General features: G+C 42.3%; 1 protein-coding gene across 6 annotated transcripts in view; it reads left to right on the plus strand.

Annotated features, from left to right (window-relative positions):
• The window catches only part of DMD (dystrophin), a 2,087,389-nt gene that overhangs the window by 1,926,070 nt on the left and 141,393 nt on the right, over positions 1 to 19,926 (plus strand). For 2 of the 6 annotated variants that reach the window (XM_081221405.1, XM_081221404.1), the window contains exon 63: positions 15,177 to 15,238. In XM_081221405.1, coding sequence (XP_081077531.1) covers positions 15,177 to 15,238 — 62 coding nt within the window. Of the gene's footprint in view, positions 1 to 9,249; positions 9,430 to 15,176; positions 15,239 to 19,926 lie in introns of those variants that run through there. The other 4 variants (XM_081221407.1, XM_081221409.1, XM_081221406.1 and 1 more) reach the window with 4 other exon arrangements.

Genomic DNA, 19,926 nt, shown 5'->3' on the forward strand with positions numbered 1-19,926 from the left:
CAAGCTTGTTTCTTCCCACTCCAAATTTAATTTAATTTCTGTTTAAAACGAAAAACATTCAGAAGTACAGGTGATGGCAATTTTTTCTTCTCTATCCAATATATGAGAAGAAGCTTCTAAGGGTTGAGAGTAATTCAAGCTGTGAAGACCTAGATTTCCACACTATAGGCTTGATATTAACTCAGGAATGTGATCTCATATTCTAATGGGGATGTTGGTATTTTCTGCGTATTAGTCTTCCTGAGATACAAAACCCTATATTGGCACAATATGTTTTTTAACTCCAAAAAAGCATAATCTGATTTCATAACACAGCAGTATGTTAACATTAAAAAAAATCTGTGCCTTAGTAAATTATTAATATGAGAGATTAGCTCGCAGAGTCAACTTAAGAAACTTGCTTTAGCTCTTCTTCCACTAACAAAAACATACATGAAACCTGGTGACTTAAGCCTAGTTAGCTGTTAATTAAAATGTATGTTCCCTAATTAGGTCAAACTAACCCCCTTTCTCTTTTTGCTTTTTTTTCCATGTCTCTATTTCTGTATTTAGAATCTGTCTGATATTGTGCTTCATCATGTGTGCATCTGTCTCCTCCCCTCCACTAGATTGTAAGCTCCTTCAGATCAAAGCCATATTTGAGTCCCTCTGGTAGAGGAAACTGATTACAATGTTGAAATATTAAAATATTCCCAAGTCCATCCTCCAAACACTTCCCAGGTTTTACTAATAGTAATGAAAAATGGAAGAGTTTCACAAGCAAAGACATATATAAATGCCCCATAAATATACCACAATTGCAGTCACTTAAAGAAATGAATATAGGGGAATATTTAATAGCGAAACAGTCTAGGTATGGGACATGAAAAAGATTTCTTGGGAATTTGTGGATTAATTAAAATGCCTTGTATTCATATTTCCCTTTTATCTTCAAAAAATGTCTTGACAAAAATAAACTAGAACTGAAGTATAAGATTCAGCCCTTGGTAAATCATTAATTGGTTAAATTGGTTTGTTTTTTTAAAGTAAGAGTATTTGTTTGTTTATGGCTGAGCTGGGTCTTCATTGCTGCGAGCGGGCTTTCTCTAGTTGTGGCAAGCAGGGGCTACTCTTCACTGCGGTGCGCGGACTTCTCATTGTGGTGGCTTCTTCTGTTGTGGAGCATGGGCTCTAGGTATGCGGGCTCAGTAGTTGTGGCTCCCAGGCTCCAGAGCGCGGGCTCAGTAGTTGTGGCGCACAGGCTTAGTTGCTCTGCGGCATGTGGGATCTTCCCGCACCAGGGATCGAACCAGTGTCCCCTGTGTTGACAGGCGGATTCCCAACCACTGCGCCACCAGGGAAGTCCCGGTTAAATTGGTTTTTAACCTCCATTTCCCCTTTTAGGGATTCCTACCACATCCTGGCTGTTCAGTGCCTGCACCAAGAGTACTTCTCCATCAGGGTGCAGGGAATCTTTCCCTCCCACTGTCCCCCATAAAACCAATATTCACTTGTTCTCTTACTACTCTAGGGTTCTGCTCTCTGCCAGTATGAATGTGAATACATCTTTTAACATGTGTGAATAGTATTGATATTTTAACCTCGGCCCCAAAAAGTAATAGAGTATGGTGTGAATTTTACTCCTATCTCAGGCTTGTGGTTAGTGATATTTTCCAAAAAAAAAAAAAAATCTTATTTTACCTACTTGCTTCCTTCTTAAATGTAGAAAACAAAAGAAGTAAAAGTTCCCTTTGCAAGTTATTAAAGAGAAAAGACTGAAACTCTTGGACCACTTGTCTTCCCTCATACAACAGTCTAAAAATGAAAAGTTAAAGTGACAGTGCTGATTTATTTTGTGCCATATTCCTAACACTGTTCCCGGACTTACTGGGTTTCCTTTAAGGAATTACCCCTGCACAACAGGCTATTTTGCATTAACATGGCATCCCCCAGCCTTCCAATCACTTTCATAGTCATTATGTCACTTGACCCCTACTTTGGCTGGTTGCAGTAGTGTCCGAATTTTACAGAAGAGTCACCAGAGCTCCAGAGGGGTTAAGTGACTGGTCTCTGAGGGTTAAGTGACTGGCCTCTAGGGGCAGAATTGGTCTAGAGCTCTGCTTTGCTGGAGTTAATGCTTCTGCCAGAATATACAGCTTCGCTTGCTGAAGATTAAGATGCTGCTTTTGATCCTGGTAGATATTCATCTCAAAGGGGAAAAAAAAACCCAGTGTCTTCATTCCGTAGCATTTGAATATTAAATTTTCCTTATCTGTTTCAACTTAGGAGGACTTCCTTGTTCGCTTAATTGACTGGTAATTCCTTTGTTTACTTTTTTCGGAATCTCAAGAACCAAGTCATAAGTATTAAAAATGGTTACATTAGCATTTAACTTTTTTATGCAATTCGAGTATTTCAGAAAGGGGTAAGTTAGGCAGGAATGTGTGTAGAATTTTGCATTTTAATTAAAAAGCCTCAAAATGAAATGAACCTCTGATAGTAACAGATGACTACCTCTAAAAGCTGTGTTACTATTTGATGTATGTTCAGTATTTTCTTGTGGATAACAAGTCCTACGGCTTGTTTCAAGAAAAGTGACAAGACTAAAACAATTTAAAAAGACAAAGCTGCTCTTTTTTAATCATATGCTCATAAATAAAGCTGGGTTGTGAGTTATTTCCAGAGAAGCAGTTGACAGAGTATAAGTAAATCACTCGAAGAACTAAAGCTGTCTTGCTTTTTTTTTGAACGTTCAAACCAAATCTCTATCCTAGTCCAATGATGAATTTCCTTTGACAAATAAATATTTACAAAGTATGAAATGTAGAGTTTGTGCGCTTCCTAAGGCCAAAACATAGTGTTTAAACTAAAATTTAATATTTTCTCTCTCCTCGAATACACCAAAATAAGAACATAACTTAAAAATAATTCTCTCTTGTAGCAGACTGTCCATTAATCATTCTTTAGATGATATTGGCTTTGAGTATTCAGGTAAAAAGAAAACTAATTTCTAGATTGATCAGAGAATCTGAGAGTATTTATGGATTTGGAGAAAACAATAAAATCTGGAGAAATAGAATTTTCTGTAACCCCCATTAAGTTAAGAAAGGTACATCTTTCAACGGCCTGCCACTTTCCTATGAAACTTCTTCATGTGGTACATGGCTTGATTGGGCAGACCCAAGGGTTAATTTGCTTGTGATTTGACAAAAGGCTGAGACTTCCTTTTTTTTTTTTTTTAACTGTGGTGTGTGGGAGGAAGGTAGAAAGAGGCCCCAGAATGAATTCACTAATTGGGGTTTTCACCTGCTGTGAGTCTAATGGAATACAAAGCCTTATTTGTAGCTGGAGAGGAAGGCAGATTATGCAGAGTGTCAGAATTTCTGCCTAGTTTTGAAATTCCTGTTATTTGGCACCACCATTTGGGAAAGGCAGACCAATAGTTACAGCTTTGAGCTGTTGTTAAGGTGGACCACGAATGCCGTAGTCAGAGCTGCTTGAAACACCGTAACCAATATCCATGTTTAGCGGGAGGTGGTGTGCTCCATATACCCGGGGAAACAGCACTATAGCTGGCAGGCTAATAGGTAACGCGGAGCAACCGCCGGGCCTGTGAGGTTAAAGAAGTGTGGCTTTATTTTAGTGAAGATGCTAAACTTCCCATCTTTTTAGATGTTTGCTTTGATATAGGTGGCTCCGTGAAGCTTTGAAAAATCTTATTAGAAGAATACTGTATGAGAGTCAAGCCCAGCCTGACTTTACCTGGAACCTGTTTGGTGAAATCTCTGGTTTAGATGGAAAAATAGGCTTTTGTGTGTGTGTGAAGTGCTCTGTGTCTGAATGTAGAGGCCTCTTCATTTACTAGTTAATGCGAACTGACTGGATATGCTTATATCCAGAAGATGCTGGTTTCAGATTGACCTAAAGGGATTGTTATACATATTTTAATTAGTACACCATGGTATCTGTCCTGACAGTGACTCACCATCACTGTACGCATTTGTGAGACATCTGATTCACTGTTCATGGCTAATACTTGTACTATGCAAAGAGAAACATGGAATCCTTTTGCGTTTACTAGATACCCAAATGTGGAAACTTTGCCATAAACTATGTGCTATGCTTAATTGAAGCAATACCTATAATTCCAAATGGATTTTTATAAAATGATGCAGGTTATACTTAAGATTAGTTACAGAACGAAAAGCAGTTCAGATAGAGACTCTTGGAGTCAGAGGGAAGCTGGACCCTAGGGCGGTGGTGAAATCCCTCAGGGCCATCCCCAGGCAAGTGCCCACTGCAGACCATTCCCTGTCTTTTCCTTTCCCTTTCTGCTCCTCATTTTATCCTGGTAAAATCAGGCTAACATTGAAACCGCGAGCAGCCTAAAAGGAAAAGGATGGGTTTGTGGAAGATAGGAGCAGCCTGGCCTCCGTCCTTGACCATTCACGCTGTCCACTAAATGGGATCATCCAAACCCACACCCTACAAATACTGCCAGTTCAAATTGATAGCTCCAATCCAGACATCTTCCCTCTGAGTTCCAGACTCACATGTCCAACTGCCTTTCACATCACACTGCCACCTCCAAGTCCGCAGGCTCAAGACTGAATTGATCATCTCTCCCTGACCCTCGTCTGCCTAAACCTGTCCCCTCCTCCTGAGAGTCCTGGCTTGGTGAGTATTACTCATCCAATCTTGAGAGTCAGCCTACAACAGTAATCCTTAACCTTGGCTGCATTTTAGAATCACCTGGGGAGCCTTAAAAATCCCAGTGCCCAAGGCCCGTTAAATCGAAATCTCAGGGTGGTGAAACTCAGGCATCCGAATTTTTCTTAACGCTCCCCAGGTGATTCCAGTGGCGGCCGGGCTTGAGGACCATTGCCCTAGGTCTTTCCTCTCGTTCATTCTTACTTCCAATCAGTCAAGACTCCTGTAGTTTTAACATTATTGTATTTTTTCCCCAGTCTCTCTCCCACTGCCATTGTTCAGATCCTCATCACACTGCAGTCACCCTGTATCTGGTATCCTTATTGCAAACTCTTCTGATCCAGCCCCACACCATTGCCCAAGTGATTTTTCTGAAAGACAGATCTGACAGAGCCACACTGATTCTTAAATTCCTTCTTTAAAAAGCTCACCCAGGGGCTTCCCTGGTGGCGCAGTGGTTGAGAGTCCGCCTGCCGATGCAGGGGACACGGGTTCGTGCCCCGGTCCGGGAGGATCCCACGTGCCGCGGAGCGGCTGGGCCCGTGGGCCATGGCCGCTGAGCCTGCGCGTCCGGAGCCTGTGCTCCGCAACGGGAGAGGCCACAACAGTGGGAGGCCCGGATGCCGCAAGAAGGGGAAAAAAAAAAAAAAAAAAAAAGATCACCCATACCTTTCAGGATACAGGACAAACTCTGGATCGTCACACCAGGTCCTTCTGAATTTGTCCACCTCTCTGATCTCTATCTGGACATTCTCTCTCAAAGATCAAGGAGAGCACTGAAGCTCTTAGAAAGAATAGGCTGTTTCTTGCCTATTTACCTTCACTCCTGCTGTTATCACCGTTCATAATTATTGACCTGCAGTTACCCCCAATGGGCCAGAAACTCCCTTTGGGCCTACAGAGGAGGCTTCTAGAAATAGCTCTCCAGTGAGTGAGCCTAATCTCCTTTTCAGCTCCAACAGGTGGAGTTAACTTTCTCTTCCATCAGTGGTCCCTACTCAGCAGCCACTCAAGTGCCCCAGAGGGTGGCTTTGACTGGGTGGGTCCCTGTTTGGTCTGGGTCCTGGGAGAAACGGTACGTTCAAAGGTGGTCCTTGAAGAGAGTGTGATGAAAAAGGCTGTTGACTAAAATCCGAGCCGTGTAGGAGAAATAACAAGGGCAAAGGGAGGGAACGGTTTAAGGAACCTGGAGCAAGCTGTTGCGATAGAAATGACTGTCCCACAAGACTCGTGGCCGGGGGTAAAGAAACTCGGCCCCTGCCAGGCTCAAGACCAACAGGAGGGAGCTTGGGGAATAAATACCCCAACATCTCTCTCCTCCTGCCCTTTCATCTCCTGCTACAGGCCTTTCATCATTACCTCCCATTGGCTGAAAGTGAAAGGAAGCCAGTGGGCAAAAGAGCCTGATGGATGCCCTCCACAGAGGTCCAACATCGTGGGCCACAGAGCAGAGTGGAAAGGGGCAGAGAATAGAGCTGGAAGGAGGAATGGGGAAATCCCCAGCACAGTCCCTTAGGTCAGAGAGGTCCTCGTTTTTCTAAGTACCTACAACATTTAAGTGGTTCAAAAACTGGAGTTTGGTGTATGGAAAAATTTACTAGGTTGCCTTCCTAGACCTCATCTTATCTCCTTCCTTACCTCTGTTTCTAGCAAATTGACTCTCCTCTGCTGTCAGCCAGCAGTGAGGTCACTTATGAGCACACAAGAAAAATACAGATCTTCCCCCAGAGCAAAAGAAGCCACTTCTCTGGATGGCAGCATGACAGAGTGGCTAACGGCACGGGCCTTGAAGCCAGATTCCCTAGTTCCAATCCTTGCACTGCCACATTCTAGCCATGGTATTGAGGACAAGTAGCTCATGGTAGGTTTTAAAAGCAGGATTTCAACTTAAGTGTTTTTATGCTGCTTTCATATCTGTGGTTTACATCAAAACAATAATAATAATACGAGGAGAGCTACTACAAGTAGGCAATTAATGTATTATCATACATGGCATCACTCTATAATTCATATATGAAATGAGGATATATAAATTATGTTCTTTTCTTAATGTCTTTCCCTAATAAAACAATATTCATAATCTAACTGAAATTAACAACAAAGCAGTCACAGTGAGGCACATGTCAGTACTTTTTTTTAAATTTATTTTTTTACTTTTTTGGCTGTGTTGGGTCTTTGTTGCTGTGCACGGGCTTTCTCTAGTTGCGGCGAGCGGGGGCTGCTCTTCATTGCGGTGCACGGGCGTCATTGCGGTGGCTTCTCTTGTTGCGGAGCACGGGCTCTAGGCACATGGGTTCAGTAGTTGTGGCACGCAGGCTCGGTGGCTGTGGCTCATGGGCTCCAGAGCGCAGGCTCAGTAGTTGTGGCACATGGGCTTAGTTGCTCCATGGCATGCGGAATCTTCCTGGACCAGGGCTCGAACCTGTGTCCCCTGCATTGGCAGGCGGATTCTTAACCACTGCCCCACCAGGGAAGTGCTGCCCATGTCATTTCTTAATAACACTTTCTGTATTTAATTTCTAAAACAACATCAAGATTTGGGAACAAGTCTTCAAGTGCCTGTAACTCCAGTCTAAAAAAGAACTTAAAGATGTATTTTGCAGGATTGCCATCTGTCAAATTTAAGAAAAAAATTGAATAGTGATTTCTAATTTTCCTTTTTTTTTTTCAATGAATTGTTCTGAGTAGTTTTCTAGCTGGACACTGAGAAAGTAGACTTGAGCATTTATATTTTAGAGAAACATCAGAACTCCTGAAGCTTGAGCAGGTAATTTAAAAGTGTAAAACAAACAGAAAAAAAAACCAGAGAAAGACAATGTATCCTATCACATAGGTGTTACAAACCTTTAGTTGATTGATTTCTAATATTTACAAATGCCCATGCTGGGAGGTTTGTGTCTTTTCATTGGAACAGACATAAACAATATTTAAGGGATGGGCTTGATACATTGACACAGAGATTACGTCACTGATTAACTGCAAAGGCCACCACTTCCTTATCACAGAACACTAATCCTTCTCCCCCAGTCAAAGATAGGGGCAGATGTAGAATCTCCAGTAAGACCAAGGGACAGCCTCACCCAAAGCCAGTCCTAGCATGCCCCCCTCTGCCCCCCAGACCTTAAGAGCAGCCGCATCCACAACTCACTGGCTCAAAATGACTAAAAGATAGCAGTAAGGTCTCAGTTTAGCAGGCAAAATGCCAGAAGTGCCCTATTTGCTTTAAAATAGCAACACCAATCAGATCTGCATGCACGTGTCTTCCGTGATAACATTTACATTTGTATTTGGTTTGTCAAGGGTAATGAAGAAACTTGGCACTCCCTTTCCCTTTGGTTCCTGCACTTTATTTTTGCCTCTTTTGTCGCGCTGTAGCAGACGGTAAAGGGAGATTGATGTCTAGAGTCCTTTCAGCTCGAACATTCTCCGGGGCTGGGGGAAATGTTGAGGAAAAAAAAAAAAAGAGGATATTTAAAAAGATAAAAGGGAACACTTTTTAAGCTGTAAACTGAAGTAGAACAAATGAACCAGAACAGAGAGTGAAAAGGAAATGGTTGAAAGAAGATAAAAAGAAAAAGCAGGCCAACAAAATAAATGGACAAAAGGGGACAATGAAACCACTAAGGGAGTTTATCTGAAAATACCCTTTGGACTCTAATCGAAGATATGTGAAGGCTGAGAAAAATTTTTGGGCTAATGAAGGCTTTCTTCTCTTCAGAATATTTCCAAGCCTGTAAGAATTTTGCATACTTAATCTGTGTCATAATATTGCAAACTCTACAATTAGAAATATTTGAACTACCAGGCCCTGTAACTTTTCCAGTGAGACGTTCCATTGGAAATGGTTTCCTTTTAGGTTTCTCTAAACAATACTAAAAGACCACACCGTGCCACACCATTGGTGGTGGTTTTTATTTAAAGAGTCTATACCACTGGTTCTCAAACTTCAGTGTGCTCCAAGTTTCTGATTCAGTAGCTCTCTCTGGGCTGGGGCCCTGGGGAATTTTCATTTCTAAGAAGTTCCCAGGCGATGCTGCTACTGCTGGTCCCAGGACTACACGATGAGAACCACTGCTATATCACAAACACACAGACAAATGCTTCCTTAAAAGCCCATTTAGCCCAGGATGAGCGGAACCTGAATGTCATGTCCTTACATCTCCACCAATTTAATCTTCAATTGGTGGGGGGTGGCGCGGCGGGAAGGGAAGAATTATGCTTGTGAATTTTTTTTTTCTCTTTCATTCTCTAAAAAGAAAACTCTTGACCCACACACTTAATTATCTGCGATGAGGTCATTTGCACCTAGGTCGTTTATTTAGGCAACAAGTAGTCTTGCTGGAGGTTTTAAGGGGGTGCTGGCAGGGCGGTGTGCGGCTTCCAGGTTCCCGGCACTACCTTAAATCTCCTCCGTCTTTCTTTCTTTTTCTTTTCTGTTTCCTTTCCGTGTTGAAAGCCCCGACTGCCGGGTCTCGGGGTGTCCGGGTTCCCAGGGCGCTAGGTGGGGGCGGAGCCCGGCCCAGCCCCGCCCCGTCTGCCCGCAGCGCCCCCTCCCGCGCGCCCCGCCCTCCCGCCCGCTAACCCGCGCTGGCTCCTCCGCAGTGCTTTCAGCTGCGAGCCTGGGCGGCGGCGGCGGCGCTCGACTTTCAGGGAGCCCGGCGGCTCTGGGAAGCTCACTCCTCCGCTCGCGCCCTCCCCCGGCCGCGGAGCCCTTGCAGCCATGAGGGAACAGCTCAAAGGGTAAGTGCAACGCGGCGCCCTCGGATCGCCGCAATCAGTGCACTTGTGGCGCGAGCAGGGTGCGAGCCGAGGCGGCCAAAACTTGGAACCGCGCGGCGGCTGGACCCCCGGCGTCCGGGCGCAGGGGCACCTCCCCCGCGGGTCCCCGCGGCGCCGCAGCAGGTGCGCCCCCGGGGCTTCCCCCCGGCGCCTGGCTCGCTGGGAGACGCTTCCCCCGGCTTTGGGGCGGGCTCGGAGAGAAAAGGCTGATGTCTCGCCGTACCCGGAGGGGACAGAGCGTTCCCCACGCGGGGCTTGGGGCCGCGGGAGCTTTTGGCTCCTTTCCGGGCTGTCTGTGTGGACGTGAGCCAGGCAGGCTGTTCCTAAATCGTCGCCCGACCTCGCAGAAGGAAGGGGTGCGCCAGGCTCTACCTTCCATTGCGCTGCAAGTGCCAAAAGGTCAACTTTCTGCCTGATTTCTTCCGAGGATTCCAACTGACATTTCCCTCGTTGCATTTTCTACTGTGTTTGTCCCATGCCCTAAAACTTGCAGAAATCGGGAGAGAAAGGAAAAGCAATTAAAGCCCAGAAGTCAAGGGTTTGACATAGAGGATCGAGGGTGGTTTTTTTTTCTTTGCCCTCTGGGGTTGAGTGTGGAGTCATTGCTGGGTGTCCTTCTCTCGCTTTTCTCCAGGTGTTTGTGCTTGTCTTTAAGCAAAGTTTGTCATTCCCGATCCGATCATGGCCCTGAAAAGGGCAGGACACTGTTTATCTCCGTTAAATTTGGAGTTAAGTTTGAAGCTTGAATTGAAGGGGTTTAGTTGCCTGAGGGAGACATTATTAATTATAAAATACTTGAACATGAAAAAAATTCATCCAGTTTAAGTGACGAGCCGAAGTTTTTGAGGGAAATAAACATTTGTGGCCAACAAGCTCTTTCTTGGCCTCTCTGCCTCTTTACCCCTGTCTCCTCTCCTTGTCACCCCCGCGTCACCCTTTCTTTTTTGCCTAGATGTTTTATTTCCTTGTCCCAAATCCCCTCCTTGGAGGATACGGTTGCTCTTGGAGAAGCAGAGGTGCAAATGAAACAACATGGGTTTATGAAAGGTTTCTGACCCTTGATCACCGTAGAATTGGTTTCAGCCCTCATTGTTTGATCTTGGATTGGACACGACCCTGAAGTGAAATTGCTTTGGCCAAAGTTGAGGGTGGGTGGGAGTTAAGCCCTGAAAAGCAAACAGAACGGAGGACAAGTAACAGCTGGAACAGTCACCGAGGCAATCATCTTTGCCCTGCCTTGAGCCAGAGTAAAATGTTAACAATTCCAGGTAACAAGAAATGGGGACTAGAATAGGATTTCTGATGCTTAGACCAACACCCCCCACCCCCTACCCACAATAGCAGAAACTTTTAAATATATTTTCCCATTCCCACCCTGCCAGTATTCCAGCCATGCAAGCCAAGTTCAACATTCACCATGCAAATGCCAAGGTTTCTCTAGAAAGAGAGTCTGATCCCCAGATTAAAGGGAAATGATTTTGTGTGTGTGGATCAATGGGCTCCAGATTATATATGAAGCCAAACTCTAATCCTCTGCAAATCGCAAGAGAATGTTACCTTTTTATATCGCTGCATAGTGATTAGTTTCCTCCCTGGGAAGTAGTGGAAAGATATTTTTTTTAAAGGCGACTGTTTGGAATATTTTCAGTACCAAATAACAGTGGTGGCAGAAGAAATCTTATTTTAATTAGGCAACTGCCATTTTCCCCGGGGAGAGCAGTAGAAATTTGTTACTTTTTATACGTGTTTAATATTTGTTTTTAAAGAAACTAAAAAAGCAGTTCCAATAAGTCTGATATTCCAGCACTGACAGCAGGAACAGCTCTGAGGCGGTTAGAATAACCTTGCACACTACTTGAAACTAAAGAAGGTGAGAGAAAATTTAAATTGTGTGGTAGGAAATTAGGTCAGCCCTGTGCTCAGTGGAGTAATGCTTTAATTTCTTATTATTGACAAGTAGGTGTTGCCAGGGTCTTTTGTCACATCCAGTGATTTTGTATTTTAATTTGTTTCTGGTTCTTATCATGGCTGAAAATAAAAGGGGAAAGAGAGATTATTGTAGCTTATACACATTTTTTTTAAAAAAAGAGGGGAAATCAGAGTTTGAAGGCTGTTCAGAGAGGCATATCTGATGCCAGGTTTTGGAACCATCAGGGCCAAAATCAATACCATTTTTTAAAAGATTTAAAGGGCGTTTTAAGCATTATTTATGAGGCTGGTTTCTGTGTTAATGCATATGTAGAATTTTGATCTATGTTGAACATCATTGTTTTCAGGAAGACTGAACAAAGATGTAACCATGAACTTGTGAACAGGGTCCGGAATTGCCATTCTGGTTGCACATGGTATATGGGCAGTGCATTTCCGATGTGAAAAGTGAAGTGCAAAATAGAGACAGTAACCAGAAAACCAGTACCACCCACCCTTCCACCACCAGCTCCCCGGCACAGCATATTTTTCTATATTGTCTGTGTATTCCAGATGAACCTGAAGTGCTTCTCGTGGAGCTACTGAGAATCCTCTCCTGTTTTTGAAGCTAGGCACAGAGTCAGAAATACAGCTGTAAAACCAATCAATCAGAAATACAGCTGTAAAACCAATCAAAATCAATACAGATCACAGACCAAAAGTTGGTTTGTTCTATAAGGTAGACTGACTGTAGCTAGGAGTTACGCAAATTCCTGTTTACCATTTCATCCTGTTCATACTTATCTTTCCTATCTGTTTAGGAGGTTAAATAATGTCCCACCAGGGCTTTGGATTCATCACAGATTGAAAATACCCACATACAGTGAAGCGACTATTTGGTTCATCATATAGTTACCCCCAAAGCTAGAGTCATTTCAGCTATGTTGCCAATTGTTTTTAGCATTAAATGATTAAACGATTATTTTTCTAGTTTGGAGGATTAGTCACACCCTTTATTCTTTTCTTTCCACTTGTGCTCACTTCTTTCACTTACTGCCGGGTTGTAATGGAAGTGAAACTAACTCGGCAAAGGTGAAATATAAATCTGGTTTTCTAGTTACTTTGCATTGCTTAAAAATAAAAGGCTTGCGTGTTGGAGGGGAGGAAGGTAAAAGAAGATTAGCTTTTGGATTTGTTTGAGTTCATTTATCTAGGTTATTCACATACCCCAGAATCACAACTAATTGGGAGAAAGAATGAGTACCTAGAAAGGACTAACTGGTATGTGTTAGCACATGAATGGAGCGCAGAAGTAGGGGCTTAGAATTTCTTCCTTCCTCCAGTAAAGGACATTTCAATTTAGCTATGGACAGATGGATTAAATAATAATTTCTAAAATCCCTTTCATAATTTTTAACCACTGGAATAAATTCCTTTAAAAGGTGGAAGTGTAGGTATATCAACAGTCATGAAATCTTTTTTGGAGGGAGGGAGCTACATGAAGCTCCCATTCAGTCTACGTGGGATTCTCCTGTCACTCGTAGGCAAGTTTCTCTTTTCTTTTGGAATTGCGTTTGGTACAAGTTATTTCTTGCCCGTGTTCCTCCGATTTGAAGTCCATTACAGATGGTGGCTTTTCATACTGGTTCTCTCTGTCTCTGTCAGGTTAGGTTTGTCAGCTCAGACAGACGTTTTTCTGCCCATCGATTGAAGATGCTACAGTCCTCCCACATGTGGTAGAGATGGGATGTTATTATTATGTAGTGTGTGTAATAAGAGCCTGTACATGTGGACACATGTGCTTTTCCCCTTTTCTCCCTTCCTCCCTCCCTGGTGCTCACATATGATGGCCTTTGGAAATGGCAGAGGTCTAAATGCAGGGTGGTCTCAGTAGAAGGTAACCTTTCCTTGCCGGACACTTGTGTATGGAATTGGTACACAGTCTCTTTCGGAGCTAAAAAAACATCCGAGAATAAGCAACACTTTTTCCATGAAGCTGCAAACTGCAGCCTCCTTGTGCTGTGCATATAAAGTACCAGTCCCTCCCACCCCTTCTCCAGATCATAAACCAGTGTGGACATGGGGCTTTCAGAAACCCCCTAAAGCATGGACTGTATCTTTTGCTTGTCTTGCTCTGTAAGATTTGGATTCTACTCTGGTACATTCCCTCGACTGACTTACTCCTCAGCCGCGAATTGTCTCTGTGGAAAAGTCAAACAGAAACAAACAGGTTTGGAAGAGACTGAAACAGCCCTTCCCCAATGAACGCTGTCTTGTAAATTTCTTGCACTAGCCTTCACCATTCAATTGCTGAATGTTAGTAAATATCAGAGGGATGGTCTCTGAAGTTGCACACTTTGGGGAATTTCCACATGTTTTTTGTCATTTGTGATTGTGTTCTATTTATCAAACCACAATAAATGTTTCCCTCTTTTGCTTATTTTCTTGAAAACAGAGGTAATACACATCGAGTGTTCCTTTTGCCCTCTATGAAGGGTCTTAGGTGCGGCTGACTTAACCACAGTTGGATCCTCATCTATATTATAATCAACTAATGAAAGCTTTGCTTTTAGTGGGCAGTAATTTGGGGGCCACATAATAACAGAAATGACCACATATTGAGCACCAGAAGGTATCAGTCTATATCAGCTCTTCCTATATCAGCTCGTCCTTTAACGCTCCCAGGTAAGCGGGCTGGCCCCAAATCTCACAGCTAGTAGGCCACAGAGCCAGAATCCAGTCCTAAGATTTAACACGTACACTTGACATTGTTGGCCTCCCTAAGCTCCTCTTTCTGTGTGCAGCCGCTGTGCTTTCTGCTCCCCTTGAAGTGTCCACATTTAAGCTATCTCTCCTCTCTCCACTCCCACCTTTCCCTCAAAGATAATGAATAGGCTCTGCTTATGAGTACTGAAATATTGTTCAGGGCTGCATTTTACTGCATCAAAGCCCAGTCAAGTAATCCCCGAAAACTGGAAATACGATGCTGTGGTGATTTATGTAGATGGGCCAAAGTAAGGAAAAGTATATGTAGTTATCTCTCCCGGGTTTATTCACGGAATCGAATGCGGAACAAAGGTGTTTTGTTCTTTCTGTGGCAGGAGCTGATAGCCAGCAAACACACTTAGCTAAACTTCAAGAAATGGAAGAGAACTGTGAATGCTTCATTCAGGCCCAAGTAAACATAGGAAAAGGTGCGGTGGTATATAGAGTGCCGAGTTAAAAAGACATTCTAAAAGTAATGGGAAGGGGGAAGATACAATCTATGAGTCAGGCAATGGATGAACCTTAAGCCGAAGTGAAATACAGTCATCATAGAGATGAGATCTGGATACGGAGAAGAAAGTAATGGAAAAGTGTCAGGGACAGTGAAAGCAAATGAGAACTGAGGCGATTTATTTATTAAACTAATATCAGTGTCTCTTTGACAGAGTTGAATAACACTTGTCAGTGTCCTTTCTGTATGTTCTGAATTGGACGGCTGAAGGAATCCTGATTTTTGATTATTGAGTACCTAACAGGGTCATTTTCTTTTAACAGAAGTGCAGCCGACTTGTGGGTACAAAAAAAGAAACAAATGCTGGTTACCAAATAATGATCATACTGCTTTTCCTGTTGAGAGCAAAGGTTGGGGTCTCTCTCCTTGTAAAATAAACATTCGTCACTGCAAGATGGAAGGCCTGTGAAGTAATGAAGCCAAATGAGCCAAAGGCGTACCGTGCTTTTTGGTTTTTTCTTGTCTCCTTTTCTCTACTACTCATTCTAAATTCTAAAGTCTCTCTTTGTATTTTATGTTTTAGCCACGAGACCCAAACAACTTGCTGGGACCATCCCAAAATGACGGAACTCTACCAGTCTTTAGGTAAGGACATGGCCATGTTTCCTCCAGGTGAAATGACAAATGACTCGTAGGATAAAGTAGTCGGTAGCGCGCAAGCCATTTGTTGTCTAAATACATCACTAGATTGTTTCAGGGGTGAAAACAGCGACACCTTTCTATTCAGAATTGACAGTCAGCTTTCTTTGTTTCCGAGGTTGCTTAAAAATAAGTTTTAGGATTGCACTGATTGCCGAAAATTCAGTATATCTGAGAGGGCCAAAAGGTCTTGCTAGTTCTCTTTTTTGCCTAAAAGGATGGAAAAAATACTTGCAACTGACGGCTATGCTTCCCCCCCAGAGAAAGAAAAGGGTTTCAAGTTGTTCTTATTGATTTCTTCCTTGTGAAGCCAAGAAGGCACTTTTGCCAAGTTACGAATGCCGTGTAAAGGAATTTTCCGCAGTCACTCCAGTGCTCCTAATTCCTAAGCCTGTCCGGTCATCAGCATGCATGCTCAATGAAAGTCCACTCTATACCATTTTCGATCCCTCGGGAATAACCTGAAATGAATTACCTCACACTGTAACTAGTTGTTGTTGTTTTAATTAAAAAATCGGCATGCTGTCTCTACTACTAAACATTTTTTAAGTCCCTTTTTGCGAATGGACATATTTACAGACTGAAATGCGTAAGGTGAAAACTCTTTGGGTTTTAAGTTATGTGACAAAGCCCCTGGGAATCAGGGTGCTGAAACATAAATTTTGGATGTGTGTGTGTGTGTCCATGTATCTCTGTGTAGCTGCTGCTGCCTTTCTCTCATAGATTCCCATTGGTTAATGAATTGCAGCTATAGAGACATTAAGGCATGGAGTAGGAGATATTAGCCCCCCCAGATTTCTCCCTAAACCCTTTCCAACAAGGACCTACTGTACAGCACAGGGAACTCTGCTCAATATTCTGTAATAACCTAAATGGGAAAAGAATTTGAACAAGAATAGATACATGTATATGTATAACTGAATCACTTGGCTGTACACCTGAAACTAACACAACATTATTATAAATGATAGAAGTTCCTTGTAGAAATCTGAAAAAATACAAAGCGTGAAAAAGAAAAGTCACTTATAATTCTACTAGCCAGAGATACCAATACATTTCAAGTAATATTAATGTCAGCTCAGTCTAGCAGTAAGAGCATGTGTGTGTGTACAGGCACATATGTACACACACTCCCTTTTAAAAACTTAAGGAAGGGGCCTCCCTGGTGGCGCAGTGGTTGAGAGTCCGCCTGCCGATGCAGGGGATACGGGTTCGTGCCCCGGTCTGGGAGGATCCCATATGCCGCGGAGCGGCTGGGCCCGTGAGCCATGGCCACTGGGCCTGCGCATCCGGAGCCTGTGCTCCGCAACAGGAGAGGCCACAACAGTGAGAGGCCCGCATACCCCAAAAAAAAAAAAAAAACTTAAGGAAAATCAGGATCAGCTCATCTTCAAGTGCTACATTTTCAGCCTCTGCAGAATGTTTCTGGCTTTTATGCTGCACTGTTTAGACCACAGGTGGAAAGCTTGAATGCTTATATTTTGGCAAGTGAGAGAATGAGACTTCATCTGAAGTGGGCAGTGGCTGTGCTGGAGGAGCTGGTCGTCCTAGCCCAGTGCTCTCAAGACTTTGGATTTTTCAAGACAAACTAGAAATCTTTCAATAAAGAGCTCGTTGAAACTGGGCCTCCTGCTTAGAGCCTCTGGTTTACATAGGCTCAGCCTACTTATAATTTTTTTCTACTCTAATCACAGTGATCTCTAGTTCTAATATTTTAATTTACTTTTATTTGAAAATTATAATTATTATAGAATCAATACTTGTTCATATTTTTTAAAGTTAAAAAATATAGACAAGCTAACAAAAATGAAGTCATCTATAACTCACCTCTTAGTTAACTAATGTTTAACAATCTAGTAGGTATCCTCAAAAATTTCTTTCTATACATATATTTTTACAAAAGTTGGGTCGTTCTGTTTTATAATCAGCTTTTATTCACCTAAAGGTAATGTACCATGGCCATCTTTCCATTTCATTGCATTGTATTCTCTACCAGCTTACTTTTAATTACTCTGTAATGAGAAATCACAAACATGGTTGATAAAAAGCTAATTATGAACTCAATGAAGAGGTGTTTGCACCTTCAATAGGAATTAAATATGCTTTTTATCATCATATTTCTAAAGTTTTCTCAGTAGGTCGAATGCGGTGGTAAACTCAAAGCTGGTAATCTGGCATGATTTGTAACCTTGGGCAAATCACGCGATTTTGGAAGATAATGGAATTTTACAGTTGCAGGGAAATTTAGAGCTCCTTTGTTAACAGACTTTTTCTTTGATGAAATCAACTTAATTGAGATCAGTTATATAGATTAAAATGCTGCCATCATAAATATGTGGTCAATTCCACCACCACCAGCCGCTCCCCCCGCCCACTTTGAAATTTTGGTTTTTGTTATCCTGGCAACAAACATCTTGGAAATGAACTAGGTGTTGAAATTTGATTTTCAGCTTTCAAAACTTATATTTCCAATATTTTCGTTACAATCACATATTACTTGGGCTAACTTTTATTCAAATGGTGACACGTTACATAACGTCTTCCATTTATTGAGAGCGTACTGTGTGTGCTGCGCATGGAAATGTATGTGAGCAACCATCGTGCCTGGTAGATGTCATCAACAGCCTTCTTTCACAGGGCAGTGAAGTCAGGCGCAGAGAAACCCTCTGTCAGGGATACACAGCCATATGTATGGCTCTACACTGGGATCTACCCCAGATCTTCTGTTAGTGTTTGCACTTAATTCATTGATATTATTCACTTAGCAAAGTATGTCCATGTAGAGTACCACGCACCTGCTACAAATAGGTACAGATTGACAGTTTTACCTATGGATAGACAGTTATTTGAATGGTATTTCTGGAACAAACCATTACATTTCTAGAAATAGTATGGTGGATTCCTGGACAGTGGACACGCTTCCTTTCCCCGTTGCCAGGCACACGTGGAATGATTGATTTAGTAGTTTGTTGTGTGTCTACATCCCTGAGATAACCTACAAGGTTAAGTACCACTAGTGCCCTTCCCACTCCCAAATTACAGTGTTTCGAAGTTGAAATATAAGCATAACATACTGAAAAGAAGCCTTTAATTTCTTTTTTATCTTTATATATTGGCATATGTTTTTCCTCGCGAGGTATCCCTTTAGGTCCAAGTTGCTATTTTGAACTGGATGAGATGGTTGGAAGCCTTCAACTACACTTAGTTTGTGAAAGGTATCATGAAAGCAGAATTGGTCTGGTGTGGTCACAGTGTTAGACCATACCTCGGACCCTCTCCTAATGGAACCTGAACCTCTTGTCTGTGGTGACATGTTGAAAATATCAAGAAGTTGCTAATCCCCACCATACCACCAACTCCAGACATAACTCCACTGTAGAAGCTACAGTGGCTCACAGCGTGCAGGAAATGTTACACATTCCTAAATATGCCCACCTCTGAGGGGATTTCCATTCTCTAATTTGCCAAAACCCCCAACCAGCCTGTTTAACACACTCTGTTTTCTGCCTTGCCCCCAAACGCGTTCACGTGATCCGCCCCCGACCCTTGGTCCAAACACCACAGTATTATAAGCCAGAGTCATTTGGTAAGGACTGAAAAAGTAGGACTTGAGCATTAACTGTTGGAAGGCTATGGTATTACTCGAAATGTTAATCTTAGAGATCTCTACTTAGCAGAATTCTAGGTGATTTCAGCAGAATTCTAGGTGATTTCCTTTCCTTTCCTGACTTTCTACAATGAGTTTATATTATTTACAATTAGATATTTAGCAAAAAATGCTTCTTCATCAGTACCCCCATCCCATTCCTTAGTGTCCCTACAGCTCTACTTCATCAATCAATGAGAACCTATGACAGAAAAGCAGCAATAGCCACACACACACACACACACACACACACACACACATACATATACATCACACATATGTATGCATATAAAAAAGTTATGCTTAAGTCCTGATTCCCATAAACTTTATCAGGTAAATTTAAACACAAGGAGATCATCTCATGCGTCGTTAGTCTTTAAATATGTCCATTCACAAAAAGCTGACTTAAAAAAAGTTAGCCTTGTCTTCTTTACCACTAAATTTTTTTATTTAAAAAAAGTAAAAGAATTCATTTCAGGTTATTCTCAACAGATCTACAATGGCTTTTTTGAGTGAGCTTTCATCAAACGTTAAAAATACTGTGTTTTCCCCATGTAGTTAGCCTGTGTTCCCACTCAAAAAATTCCAAGTTATGAAGGAAAAAATTGTTGGGCTCCCACACAAACACAAAACAAGGCATAGTAAAGAATTAATTTAAACATTTACAGACATGACCTGACAGTCATTAGGAATTGGAGCATTGGAAGGTCTCCAGAAAATTTTTTACGCAACATTAACGGTTTGGCAAAAGCACTGTCTTGTTTGCACAGAGAAGAAATCAATAAGAACAACTCGAAAGCAGTTTCCTTTCACCATTTTTCTCTGACTACCCCCAATGTGGTGGGGTGAGTGGTATATAAAAAATTTTCCCATATCTTTTTTTTACGTGGCCTTATTATCCTTATCCTTAGCATGAGGGTATTGGACCAAAGTGTTGAAGAATTTTGTTTTTCTCTTGCTTTGAGCAGAGGTGGGGCAGGTTGTTTCC

Source organism: Mesoplodon bidens (assembly GCF_964165515.1).
Source record: "Mesoplodon bidens genome assembly, chromosome: X".
NCBI lineage: Eukaryota > Metazoa > Chordata > Mammalia > Artiodactyla > Ziphiidae > Mesoplodon > Mesoplodon bidens.